Source organism: Ascaphus truei, chromosome 20 (assembly GCF_040206685.1).
Source record: "Ascaphus truei isolate aAscTru1 chromosome 20, aAscTru1.hap1, whole genome shotgun sequence".
Classification (NCBI taxonomy): domain Eukaryota; kingdom Metazoa; phylum Chordata; class Amphibia; order Anura; family Ascaphidae; genus Ascaphus; species Ascaphus truei.
This window is the reverse complement of record NC_134502.1, coordinates 31,649,865-31,663,534: the sequence shown is the minus strand read 5'-3', so window position 1 is coordinate 31,663,534 and position 13,670 is coordinate 31,649,865. Positions and strand designations below refer to the sequence as shown.

General features: G+C 44.2%; 1 protein-coding gene across 1 annotated transcript in view; it reads left to right on the top strand.

Annotated features, from left to right (window-relative positions):
- The first annotated feature begins 11,543 nt into the window (after window positions 1–11,543).
- Window positions 11,544–13,670, top strand: part of LOC142471427 (vitelline membrane outer layer protein 1 homolog) — a 31,027-nt gene continuing 28,900 nt past the window's right edge. The window contains exon 1 of the mRNA XM_075578232.1: window positions 11,544–11,888. Coding sequence (XP_075434347.1) covers window positions 11,724–11,888 — 165 coding nt within the window. The 5' untranslated portion in view covers window positions 11,544–11,723. The remainder of the gene's footprint in view (window positions 11,889–13,670) is intronic.

The following is a 13,670-nucleotide window of genomic DNA, read 5'->3' as shown; positions in this document are numbered from 1 at the left end:
GCTCTCTCTTTCTCGATCTGTCTCTCTCGGTTTGAGCTTCCTGCCACAAGCAACATGGCCGCTTCAGGCCCCCAAGGTGGAGCTTCCTCCGTTTTACCCGCCTACCTCATACATCCGACTGCTGATTGGCTCTCAAAGTGAGCTTGCCGATTACAAGGCGAGTACGTACTTTTCAACGTAACTTTATTAAAAATATTGTCTTATTATCGGGCAACACATAATATAAAATTAAACTATTAATTTTTACTATTTGGGTCCATATAACCCCTCTCAATAACTCCACCTATTGCTCCATATAACCGTTCCCTATAACTCCTCCAATTACCCCATATAAACTCTCCCTGTAGCTCCTCCTATTACCCCATATAACACCTCTGTATAACTCCCCCTACTACCCCATATAACCTCCCTATAACTGCTCCTATTACCCCATATAAACTCTACCTGTAGCTCCTCCTATTACCCCATATAACACCTCTGTATAACTCCCCCTACTACCCCATATAACCTCCCTATAACTGCTCCTATTACCCCATATAACCCCTCCCTATAACTCCTTTTACTCCATATAACCGATCCCTGTAACTCCTCCTATAACCCCATATAATCTCTCCCTATAACTCCTCCTATTGCCCCATATAACCCTTCCCTATAACTCCTATTACTCCATATAACCGATCCCTCTTATCCAGATAACAGTTCAGGGTTTCAGTGTATTGTGCAGTCAGTTTTGGGAGAGACTGCAGTAAATAAGTTGTAAAGGGGTGGGGGGTTGAAATAGGCAGGTAAACAAGCATGGGATCATAGTGTGAACTGAATAGTTTACCGTTTGTTGTCTTGAGTAAAAGAGTTTGCAGTAGATCCAGTCCCCAGTCACCTCTAGTCAAACTGTAGTCTAACTGTATTTCTCACTTAAAAACCTCACTTTAAATGCCTCACTGCCTAATGCCTAATGCTAATGTCTCTTTATAACTGTTATCACCATTAGATTTTAATGTATTAACGAGTTAATCTTTAGACACATGCATTACTTTTTTATTTTCTTCCAATGAATGTATGAATTAATTCATTCTCTAATTATTTTGGACCATTAGAAAATGTTTTGCATGTATCCTGCAACATCTTACATAGATTTTATATCCGTGTCCTCAGGCATACAAGGTGTTAAAGTTTGTTAATTAATTTTATGTTAATCTATTCCAGCTGCGTGTTAATTGTACAGGAGGGGCTATATATATGAGATCTACTCTCAGTCCCCATTATCCCCCTTGAGAAAGGGCTCTAAGGAGCCTGAAACGCGTAGGGTTGTATGTATTAGTTTTTTGTATGTCCACATTTTCTATTTTATGTAGTCTTATTAAACTTTTTTAGCCCTCCACTTGGTGAGCTGATGGTGCATTTTTTGGACATTAGCGAATCTTTATTTCCAATCCTCATTGATTACGTTGTTGCTGCTCGATTGGTATGACGCGCTGAGGATCAGAGGGTACGTGGGTGTCGGCGCTTACTACATTCTCCCCCGTGAAACCACACGTCTGCAAGGGAGAGGAACGTTTACCGGACGGACCGGATGTGCTCTGACGTACTTCCGGCACTCGGGAACTCCGCGCTGGAGATGAGAGAAGGTGCAGCTGACTGCTAAGACGTCCTCGTCCACTCTGCCAGCAAGACAGCAGACTATGGAAATAGGAGTGCTACAAGAGGGATCCATAGAGGTACCAACATTGTCTCTCTATTTCGCAAGGATCTCAGGTAGCGGTTTCCATTGAAACTCCTTTTTATTCTTTACGCTGTCTTCAGAGACTTCTCCAACTACTGTTTTATTGTTGTTACACCCACGTTCTTTATTCCCCTCGTTGCTAACCTCAGTTGTCCATTTCATTACTATATTATTTTTGGAACTCCCTGTTCAGAGCTTTCAGTAGCACCACCACTGACCGGGTATATCAGCTAGTCTCATATATAACTACTCATAAACCCTCAACCCATTACACACTTCCCTGTCATTAGGTCACTTTGCCCCTACGTGGGACTGACCCTTTAACCCATTACACACTTCCCTGTCATTAGGTCACTTTGCTCCTACGTGGGACTGACCCCTCAACCCATTACACACGTCCCTGTCATTAGGTCACTTTGCTCCTACGTGGGACTGACCCTTTAACCCATTAAACACATCCCTGTCATTAGGTCACTTTGCCCCTACGTGGGACTGACCCTTTAACCGATTAAACACGTCCCTGTCATTAGGTCACTTTGCTCCTACGTGGGACTGACCCTTTAACCCATTAAACACATCCCTGTCATTAGGTCACTTTGCCCCTACGTGGGACTGACCCTTTAACCGATTAAACACGTCCCTGTCATTAGGTCACTTTGCTCCTACGTGGGACTGACCCTTTAACCCATTAAACACTTCCCTGTCTGTCTAGAATTAGCACCTTAGCTCTATAGGCGCATGATCCGACCATGAAATATCATGGATCCCAGTATGGGAGATCTTCGGGACCAGTCTACTAGAAACAAAGAAGTAGTCGATTCTGCTATAGGAGGAGTGAGGGTGCGAGAAAAAAGTGTAGTCTCTTTCATGGGGATGTTGTTCCCTCCATATATCTAGAAGACTGTTCTCTTTTAGACCCATGCGAAGTGTGCGGGATGTGTTTTTAGTATAGCGAAGCTGAGAGCCCGATCTGTCTAGATTGGGGTTGAGGGTTGTGTTAAAGTCCCCTGCTACTATTAGTGGGCCCTTGGCAACTTTACTCAGTTTATTGAACACTAATGTGAAGAATTTAGGCTCTAGGTCTCCCGGTGCATATATGGATGTTATTGTAAGTGTCTGTCCATTTATGTTGCCGATTAAGATGATGTATCTACCGTCTGTGTCTCTGATTATTTTACCTGCTTTAAATGGACATTTATTGTGGAATATAATTGCTACACCCTTTGTTTTCTTAGTGGATGATGAGAGGTAGAATTGGTGGAACCTTTTTTCTAAGTACTTTGGGGAGCTAGTCGCGCTAAAATGAGTCTCCTGGAGGAGTACAATATCTGCTTGTTTACGCTGGTAGTCAGCAAATGCTATTCGGCGTTTCCCTGGGCTGTTTAGCCCTTTTACATTATGTGATAGGATTATCAGTCCCATTCTAATTTCTTTGTCTGAACTGTCCTAACCATAGGTTTGGATGTGGGATGTGGGTGCTTGTGCTTTACCTTCTCTTCATCCCACCGACACGTAGATGGACGACTGGAGTGTCCTTTGGTGTATTGCGAGTCTCGTGGCCAACCGGGATGGGGAGGGGTAGGGGAAGAAAACACAAGGTAAAACATAAAGTAAAATAACTTGGGAGATCCTTTTGGGATCAGAGTCCCCGTTGGATCTCTTGCCTTTGGATGTAAGTTTGTAGCCCACACATCCATGTCCGGTGCATGGGTGACCGGGTAGGCCCGGTCCTTTCCATCACAAAGGACTTTATTGAATATCCTGTTTCTACCCAGGACTTTCTCTTCCGGCAACATAGTGAGGGCCGGGGATGGGAGCCGGCCTCCCTCGACTTTGCTTAATTTAGAAAAGCTATATAACACTCGTAGAACACTCTCGGAAATGTAATAACATCACTCACAAAAACTCAGGAGGTCGGTAAGACCAACTTTGAGCCAACGTGGCTATCTTTGCGAACATGTATATGGAAATATATATCGGCAGTTCAGGTATACCTCTTGTGATAGACTGTCTTGTTCTGGCCTGATCTTTTGGGTTGCATGGCTAGACCTAAGGTTTATGGTATCGATTCGTCTGTCCTATACCGTTATATCTCCTTAGAATTAGAATCCCCGCCCCCCCTCCTGTGTTCCCCAAATTATTATATGCCTTTATTATTTTGACTATGGGAAATAGACCCGTTGTATCTCCCTCCCTTCTTTCCCCAAACCCACAGTTTTATTACACTGAAATTATAGGAATATATATATATATATATAGCTAGAGCAAATTGGAAGCTAAATGAATCCCTTCTAAAAAACCCTGAAACAGGCCAGGTAGTAGCCGAGGAAATAGATCAGTATTTTAAACTAAATAAGGGGTCTGTCTCTCCCTTTGGGAAGCCCACAAGGCAACGCTAAGGGGCGTATTAATCAGTATCGCCTCAAGACGGAAAAAAGAACGAGAGGCCAAAATTAAGCTCTTGCAGTCCAAACTAAAAGACCTCTCGGACTCACATAAACAGTCTAATGACCCCGGCTTACTCAACCCAATCAAAGACGCCAAAATTGAACTCAACTTACTATTGACTTCCCAGGCTGATATTTCACTGAATTGGTCAAAGAGGAAATTTTTTTGATAAAGCAAACAAGCCAGATACTATGCTCGCAAACAAATTGAGAAATAGACCTCCTAATTACAGCATACAAGCCATCAGAAGACCCTCGGGTGCCATATCCGGTAACCCTACCGTAATAGTTGAGGAATTTAAGGCATATTATGAGAAATTATATAACGGTGATAAAACAATACAGAACCAAACTACAGAGTGAGCCCATTAAACACGTCCCTGTGGGTCACTTTGCCCCTACGTGGGACTGACCCTTTAACCCATTAAACACGTCCCTGTGGGTCACTTTGCCCCTACGTGGGACTGACCATTTAACCCATTAAACATGTCCCTGTCATTAGGTCACTTTGCCCCTACATGGGACTGACCCTTTAATCCAATAAACACGTCCCTGTCATTAGGTCACTTTGCCCCTATGTGGGACTGACCCTTTAACCCATTAAACATGTCCCTGTCAATAGGTCACTTTGCCCCTACGTGGGACTGTCTCTTTAACCCATTAACCCCGTCCCTGTCATTAGGTCATTTTGCCCCTACGTGGGACTGACCCTTTAACCCATTAAACACGTCCCTGTCATTAGGTCACTTTGCTCCTATGTGGGACTGACCCTTTAACCCATTAAACATGTCACTGACCTGACCATATAATTTACCGATGTTGCTTCTCAGATAAATCCTAATTGTGGGATATTAGAACAAGGGGGTACTTTATGGGGTATAAGTGACATTTCTCATTAGGGGCTCGAGAAGGGGACAGACCTAAATGGGGTAAGAAGGCAGCAGTGGGGGCAGAATGGAGCTATGGGGCAATTCTTAGTGAATGGATCACAACGGCAATAATTAAAGGGAATGGAAATCGATTTCTAATAGGGGGAGAGAAAAAGGATTTCTATCAGGGGGGTAGTACGGGGGGTTATCTATATAGGTAAAACAATGGTCATTTCTGATAGGGAGAGTAAAAGGATTTATATTAGGGAATGTAAGGAGATTTCTTATAGGGAAAAGGGGCGAGGGATACAATAGTGGGATTGTAATAGGGGAAGTAACGAGGATTGTAATATTTCCCATATATAGTATCTGCTTTCAGGTGTCATGTAAAAACGCAGTGTCTAATATGGGAAACAGTAAAGAAAACGTCTCATAGATAAATATATAGGGGATTTCTATATAGGGGAAATCATCTAAAAAGAGGATTTCTGATGGGGAGAATAAAAAGAGATTTCTTAGAGGGAAAATGTTTCTTTATTATGGGAAACTAAAGGGGATTTGTAAAAGGAAGGCTTTCCAGTATTATTCATTTAGACAGTAAACAATTTACATTGTGCCATCACAATCCCATATACAGAAGCACATACATTGCCATGCAAGAAATAATATTATTATTATATATATTTATCTCACCTTGAGAGAGAATCCTTTGGCACGGAAACCGTTGGGACAAGATTGAACTTGTCCCCAGTGCCCCCAAGGACCTCCGTTGGAGACACGGATGAAAGTGGGATCCTGCCCGTATCCTACTGAGACGAGAGAGAGTAGAAGGAGGGATGAGACCGCCTGGAACATCATGGTGGTTTCTTGAGGAACTCAACTGGAGATGTCAAGAGATGTCAACTGCATTGTGTATTTATAGACCAACCCATCCCAGAATGAACCAACCCAATGCCGGATCTTCTTGAGTTTACCCCTCCCACCCAACACACCTTCTAGATTTAGCAAGAACTCCTCTAACTGGGTGAAACTGGAGAATCTTTACATCCCTCCCCTCGGGTTATTACAACATCTGGGGACTGATCAGAGATAAGATTTTAGGATGGGGAAATGGAGCGTTTTGAAGACAATGATCAACAGGATCTTCAAAGAGAGATTTCCCAATAAGAGCTATCAGTTAGAATAACTGCATTAAGGTTTTACACCCGACTACAATTAAATAGGAACCCTTCTTATAAACACGAGGACAATCAAAAATAAAGAAAGAATGTTATTCTTGATCAGAATCTAACAGCGGTAACAATCCGATGTGCTGTAATTGGGAAGCGCAGAGAGTCCTTATTGTGAGAAAAACGCTATATGAAATAAAGTTATTATTTCTATTATTATTATTAGTAGACAATAGAGAGAGAACCCAATGTAGCACTCAGGTTCACGCTCTGGTGATGAGTGAATGAGTTAAAACATAAACTTTATTAGTAGCAACATATAATAAAATAATGGTTGTTAGAACAACGTACTGGAGATAGGCTGATCCTAAGTACTGATAGCCATATTGGCTCAGGATCAAACATAATTTGTGTACCAGGTATATCCTAATAAAACACAAGTAGCAAAACAGCACAGAAATCCTAGTGTGGACCTGTGTTATGAGTGAATACTAATGGGTGTGCTCGGGTAGGTACTGAGACTACAAATCACATAATGGCAGTATCTGCATAAACTCTTGTGTAAAATAGGTAATGTGACCAGTAGCCACTGATAAACATATAGAGCAAATATACTATGTATACCAGTGGGTGTCTTAGTGCAATCAGCTTTGTTCCTCTATATAAATGATGGCATGCCTTGCACAGTGTCAGAGTGACTAAGATAACCTTCTTAGTTCTGTTCTGCAGGAGTGTGGTGTCCTGCAGTGACCTACGTGGCTGTTGTCAGAGGTAAGTAACACTGACTTTAGGTTGTAGAATTAGTGGATGGAACCTTAATCAGGGAGACACTGACACTAGGATACATATATAACTCATCATATATTTCAGAGGAGATAGCTGTGCGATGCACATAAAGTAAACCTTTGTGCTGCTGTAAAGAAATCCATGAACAGCAGCGCAGCTTCAGTGTTGCTGCAGGAAGCTTGAACTCAGTACTTCTATAAATTCGGAGCACTCTCCCTGTAAACACTCCTAATAGAGGCTTGAAGTGTCCGTCGGGGCACTTATAGCCTGTATAATACTGCACGGGCAGACTACCGCATAAACTCGCGGTTTAGAACATAATGGGGAGGCAGTCACTGATCTGCGCGTGCACGTGGGAGGTTGGAGCCGACGCGCGCGTTTCGCGAGAGGCTTTCTCAAGGCGAATGGTGAGTATCACTGAGGGTACCCTGCAGGTAGGCAGGTATATATAGGGCCTCCAGAGGGATGATGACGTCACAGGTTAACCCCTGGTGCGCCGTGGTATGCTTGGTTCTGTTACAAGGACACAGTAAGTATACCAATGTATGTGACTGCATATCCAGCACACTGATGTAATAAAGTTCTGACTGTGGTTGTGTTTAATTATCGCTTAGTTGTCAGATACAGAGGCTTATGCAGAGAGGAACGTTATAATTGGCGTAACTTATGGTCGTATGCTGAAAGCGGCGTTACCTCCTTTTACAGATGGTATCAAAATTGCCAAGTTTTTCTGGCGACCTGGGACTCGCTATATTATAGGGCAGAATGGCGCGTTCCAGCGCATCGATGCTACTGGCATACCACCCTATTTTAACATGGCGAATTTACCAATCTCGCCACGTGTTTGGCAAATTTTAAAGTAAACAAACCTGCTGTGGCGGATTTTGTGAATCTCGCCATGTTCTCTGCAGGACAAGCTTCTCTAGTGCGTATTTTCGCCAAAAGATGGCGCTATTTCCATTCTCTATCCTCTCTGCATAAGCCCCACAGGCACATTAGAGCGGAGATACACTCATTCTGTGCTCCAAGGGTAGTGAAGAGGTAATGCCTAATAAATGATCATGTTATTGGGTAAGTAATAATGTTAGGGTTCAGAGATACGTAACATGAGGTAATATCACCACTGTTAGGTGGTGGTAGTATGTGTAAACGATTGGGGAACTACCTGATGTAGTCATGGCAACACATAAAATGATGAATAAATCAATAAGTAAATAAAAGAGAGGAAGGTGAGAGAGGGGGAGGGAGAGAGAAAGGAGGGAGAGGAGGGGTGAGAGAAAAGAGGGAGAGGGGGATGTGAGAGAGAAAGGAGGGAGAGGGGGATGTGAGAGAGAAAGGAGGGGGAGGGGAGTTTGAGAGAGAAAGGAGTGAGAGGAGGCGTGAGAGAGAAAGGAGGGAGAGGGGGATGGGAGAAAGGAGGGAAAGGGGGGGCGAGAGAGAAAGGAGGGAGATAGGGATGTGAGAGGGGAAGGAGGGAGAGGAGGGTGTGAGAGAGAAAGGAGGGAGAGGGGGGTGTGAGAGAGAAAGGAGGGAGAGGTCCGAGAGAAAGTACATACAGGCATACCCCGCATTAACGTACGCAATGGGACCGGAGCATGTATGTAAAGCGAAAATGTACTTAAAGTGAAGCACTACCTTTTCCCCACTTATCGATGCATGTACTGTACTGTAATCGTCATATACGTGCATAACTGATGTAAATAAGACATGTGTAACAGGCTCTATAGTCTCCCCGCTTGCGCACAGCTTTGGTACAGGTAGGGAGCCGGTATTGCTGTTCAGGACGTGCTGACAGGCGCATGCGTGAGCTGCCGTTTGCCTATTGAGCGATGTGTACTTACTCGCGAGTGTACTTAAAGTGAGTGTCCTTAAAGCGGGGTATGCCTGTACTGAGGATTTTGCCGCAAACACCAGATAGGTGTAAAACATACATATAAACTCCTTTATAAAGTATTGTAAGCACAGGAAGTAGGATTGCCCCCACAAACAAAGAGAAATATAAACGCCTGATATTTGACCTTACAAACTTCCCTAAGGTGAGGCTGCTGCCCGGGTCTTCAGTCTCCCTGGCTCTCCGAACGCGTGGGGGACACTGCATCCCTTAGCGAAGCCACAGACGCTGGCGAAATGCGTAGGATATGCTGAATTCCTTCAGCAAAGCGAGAGAGAAGACACCCCACTCTTCCTCGGCTCCTGATAGCGGGGTTGGGAAGAGCTAGGACTGCTGTGGGGGCCCTTGACCCATAGTGCAGGTCCAGGGACCATCCTACAACTGGATACACCACCAGAGACTGCATAGGTCTGAGGCCTGCCGTGACGGCATTGAGCTGAACAGAATAAAACCGTTCCTGTTTCATATACCTCCAGCCTGGTGTGTGATCTTACTGGGGAAGCGGGGACATGAGGGGGCATCCCCGCTCCCATCACCCGCCGCGCTCTCTAACACGGGACCGGGGGGAAGCGGGGACATGAGGGGGCATCCCCGCTACCATCTCCATAACTGCGGGCAGCAGGAGCGCCGGGGAGGGGAGGGAGGTGGGGGAAGGCACAGAAAATACTTACTGTGTCCTCCATCCTCCATGGGAAAAGAATGGCTGCTTGTTGGGGGCGGGCTCATATAGAGCCTGGCTGCGCGCCCACAAAGCCTGGGAGCGCGCCAATCAGCTGTCAGGTAGGGGGAGTTTTTTTTTTTTTTCAGCCAGCGCGAGCAGGGAAATTTAAAAAAACAAACACGTGTGCTGCTTGGGCCAATATTTACTCGCCCGGGGGTTTAATCCACCCGCCCCGGGCGTGTAAATATATAGGATTGTCAACACTGTATATATATATATATATATATATATATATATATAAAAAAAAAACAACATTACCATTCTCTCGTCCGGTAAAGAAAGACTGCACTCGGTTCAGTAATCATGAAAAACTGTATTGGGCATCTGAATAAAAAAGATAAATCACCCAATATATATATATAGTAAGAGAGGGAAAATCCCCAAACAAAAGCACTCTAGTATACCAGTTCAAAGTACAAAATACATAATATCTTTATTAAACAAATGTCACAGAACAAGGATAAAAGAAAGCAAAGAATGATTAAAACACGGCATGGATCCCCTGTGCGTACAGAACTAAGCATGTATCCTCCAACAATGATATCCTAATCAGACATAGTATCACTCTAGTGTGCCTGACAAGGTGAGTAATGAATGCAGACAGGAGTTGAAGCAGTAATGATGGTGACTGAGGTCAAATCACACAGAGTCAAAGCATATATTCCCAATTACATCTCTGGGAGAGTTTCAAGTGACACAATGCAAAGTAATATGAAAAGACCAAGGATAAACAGCCTGAAAGGCACAACTCATTGCCAAAGCTAATAGTCATACATCACCGGTGTAGGACACACCGCAGAATCATGGAAGGAGCATAAAGCAAAAGTTCAGATCATGTGTACGTGTCCCTAGAGGGGGACAAACCATATATTTAAAACCAGAGACAGAACATGAAACACAGACAGAGCTCAGTGCCACATCCATTGACACAAGCACACAATACAGTGCAGTGCCAGTGCCTTGAGACATGGTCTGCCTTGGGGGGGCTCAAGGGCTTACGACACTTTGGCCAAAGAGTTAAACTAAAAGACCATTTTATTAAAAAAAAAAAAATATATATATATATATATACAGTGTTCGACAAACCTATACATTTGTACGGCCCGGGCGAGTGGATTTAACATCGTGGCGAACTCCTATTGGCCCAAGCAGCACACGTGTGGTACTAGGTGGTGAGTAGATTTTTTTTGTTCGGCGAGTAGATTTTTTGGTGATTTGTCGACTGCTGTAAATATATATATATATATATATATATATATATATATATATATATATATATTTACAGCTGTTCCGAGGGAGGGATATATATATATATATATATATATATATATATATATATATATATATATATATATATATATATATATAGGCACTGTACCGTGTATTTGTATCAATGGATGTAGCACTGAGTTCTGTCTGTGTTTCATGTTCTGTCTCTGGTTTTAAATATATATTGCCATGCTCAGTAGCACTCCTCTTTGACACTTATACACATATATATGTTGTGGTTATTTTGGGGGTTCAATATGAACTTATAGGGGTTTTGAATGTTTTGCAATTCTGTTCAGCTGTTCACAGCTGATTTGGAGGGTGGCTCCTCCTTCCCAGTTTATTCAGGTTATTCAGCACTCAATAGGTTAAGATGTTTTAAATAGTTTTTCTCATAAGGAATCTTGTGGTCAGTGTGAAACTAATAGAATACAATGTTATTGGTATCAGGGGCAACATGAAACCAAGTTGTATGATGCCCATTTTAGTGATAAGACTTGTTTTTGTAAGTTCCTAATGTTCCTGAGATAAGGTACTTGATGGTAACAACAGAAAAACAAGTACATCATTTAGTTGGCAAAAGCGAGTTCGCTGAGACAGTGATGTATATCTCTTCGATCTAAGGGTATAAAATGTAGCTGTCGCAGGATACGCCATTGCCTTCTCAGATACTCGCCACCTTGAATAGAAGTATTTTGTATGTTGTATCCTTGCTGAATCGCTGAGCTGGTTGAAGAAATAAAGATTGCTGATTTGAACGGCAAACCTGATTCCCGATTATTAAATTGCCAAAGTTTATCTCACCGTTGACATCTCTTGACATCTCCAGTTGAGTTCCTCAAGACCCCACCATGATGTTCCAGGCGGTCTCACCCCTCCTCCTCCTCTCTCTCTTCTCAGTAGGACAAAGGAACTCTAAAAATGTCATCAGTGTCTCCAACGGAGGTGAATGGGGTGAATGGGGGCCAGTTGAAATGTGTCCCGTCGGTTCCCGTGCCAGAGGATTCTCTCTCAAGGTGAGATAAATATATATACAGTAATAATAATATGATTTCTTGCATGGCAATGTACGTGCTTCTGAATATGGGATTTTGATGGCACAATATTTAAATTGACCAGCAGAACTCACAATCTAATTTTGCCGGCGCTGTCAAATATTTTAACTTATGCCAGGACTACTTCAGAGGCCAGCTAATTACTGCAAAAATCTCCTTTATAACTGTGATTTATACTTTTTACTCTCTGTATTTAGAAATAGCCGATACTCCATTCCCACGTAATAGATAACCCCCTTTCATTGTCCTTATTGGACACTATAGGGGATACGCACAAAGCTGTGACACAGTAAGTGTTTTTAAGTGAGATAAATGCTGTTATGGCGCAATTTATGGTGCAACTTTTTTATCAATGACTGTGTTTTGGTGATAAAAAGCCTTATAAGCGCGATACTGCAGTGTTATCACTGCTTTGTGAATCGCGCTACACGCAATTTTGCACCATAAGGCATTTATCTCACTTAAAACCCCCTTACAGTATCACTGCTTTGTGCATAGCCCCCCCTGTGTGTTTACATGATACCGGATGGGGGGATACAGCAGATACTATGGGGGCTGGGCACTAAGCAGTGAGCTTTTGCTCTGAGAAGTGTCACTTATACACAGTGTTCGACAATTAATTATAACTACACGCCCGTGGCGAGTGGATTTAGGCCGCTGGCGAGTGGATTTAGGCCGCTGGCGAGCCGTTGCTGCGGCTCTATGAATTCCCCTGCTCGCGCCAATTTTTTTTTTTTTTAAATAAATAATCTTCCTCCCTGATTGGGTTAACGCGGGGAAGAGGGCCGGAAGGCCACGTTGGGTTAGCCCCTTCCCCCGATCTCCTTCCCCTCCTGATCTCCTCCCTCTCCTGTCCCTGATCTCCTCCCCCCCCTGTCCCCGATCCCCGCTTGCTGCCCTGTGGTGTCCGCCACCTTTTCTGCACAGAGGTACCGGTAAGTACTCTCTCATGCCTCCACCCATGTCTCTCATACCCTCATGCCTCCCCCCCATGTCTCTCATACCCTCATGCCTCCCCTCCATGTCTCTCATACCCTCATGCCTCCCCTCCATGTCTCTCATGCCTCCCCCATGTCTCTCATACCCTCATGCCTCACCTCCATGTCTCTCATACCTCTCCTCCATGTCTCTCATACCCTCATGCCTCCCCTCCATGTCTCTCATACCTCCCCTCCATGTCTCTCATACCCTCATGCCTCCCCTCCATGTCTCTCATACCCTCATGCCTCCCCTCCATGTCTCCCATACCCTTATGCCTCACCTCCATGTCTCTCATACCTCTCCTCCATGTCTCTCATACCCTCATGCCTCCCCTCCATGTCTCTCATACCTCCCCTCCATGTCTCTCATACCTCCCCTCCATGTCTCTCATACTCTCATGCCTCCCCTCCATGTCTCTCATACCTCCCCTCCATGTCTCTCATACCCTCATGCCCCCCTCCATGTCTCTCATACCTCCCCTCCATGTCTCTCATACCCTCATGCCTCCCCTCCATGTCTCTCATACCTCCCCTCCATGTCTCTCATACCTCCCCTCCATGTCTCTCATACCTCCCCTCCATGTCTCTCATACCCTCATGCCTCCCCTCCATGTCTCTCATACCCTCATGCCTCCCCTCCATGTCTCTCATACCTCCCCTCCATGTCTCTCATACCCTCATGCCTCCCCTCCATGTCTCTCATACCCTCATGCCTCCCCTCCATGTCTCTCATACCCTCATGCCTCCCCTCCATGTCTCTCAT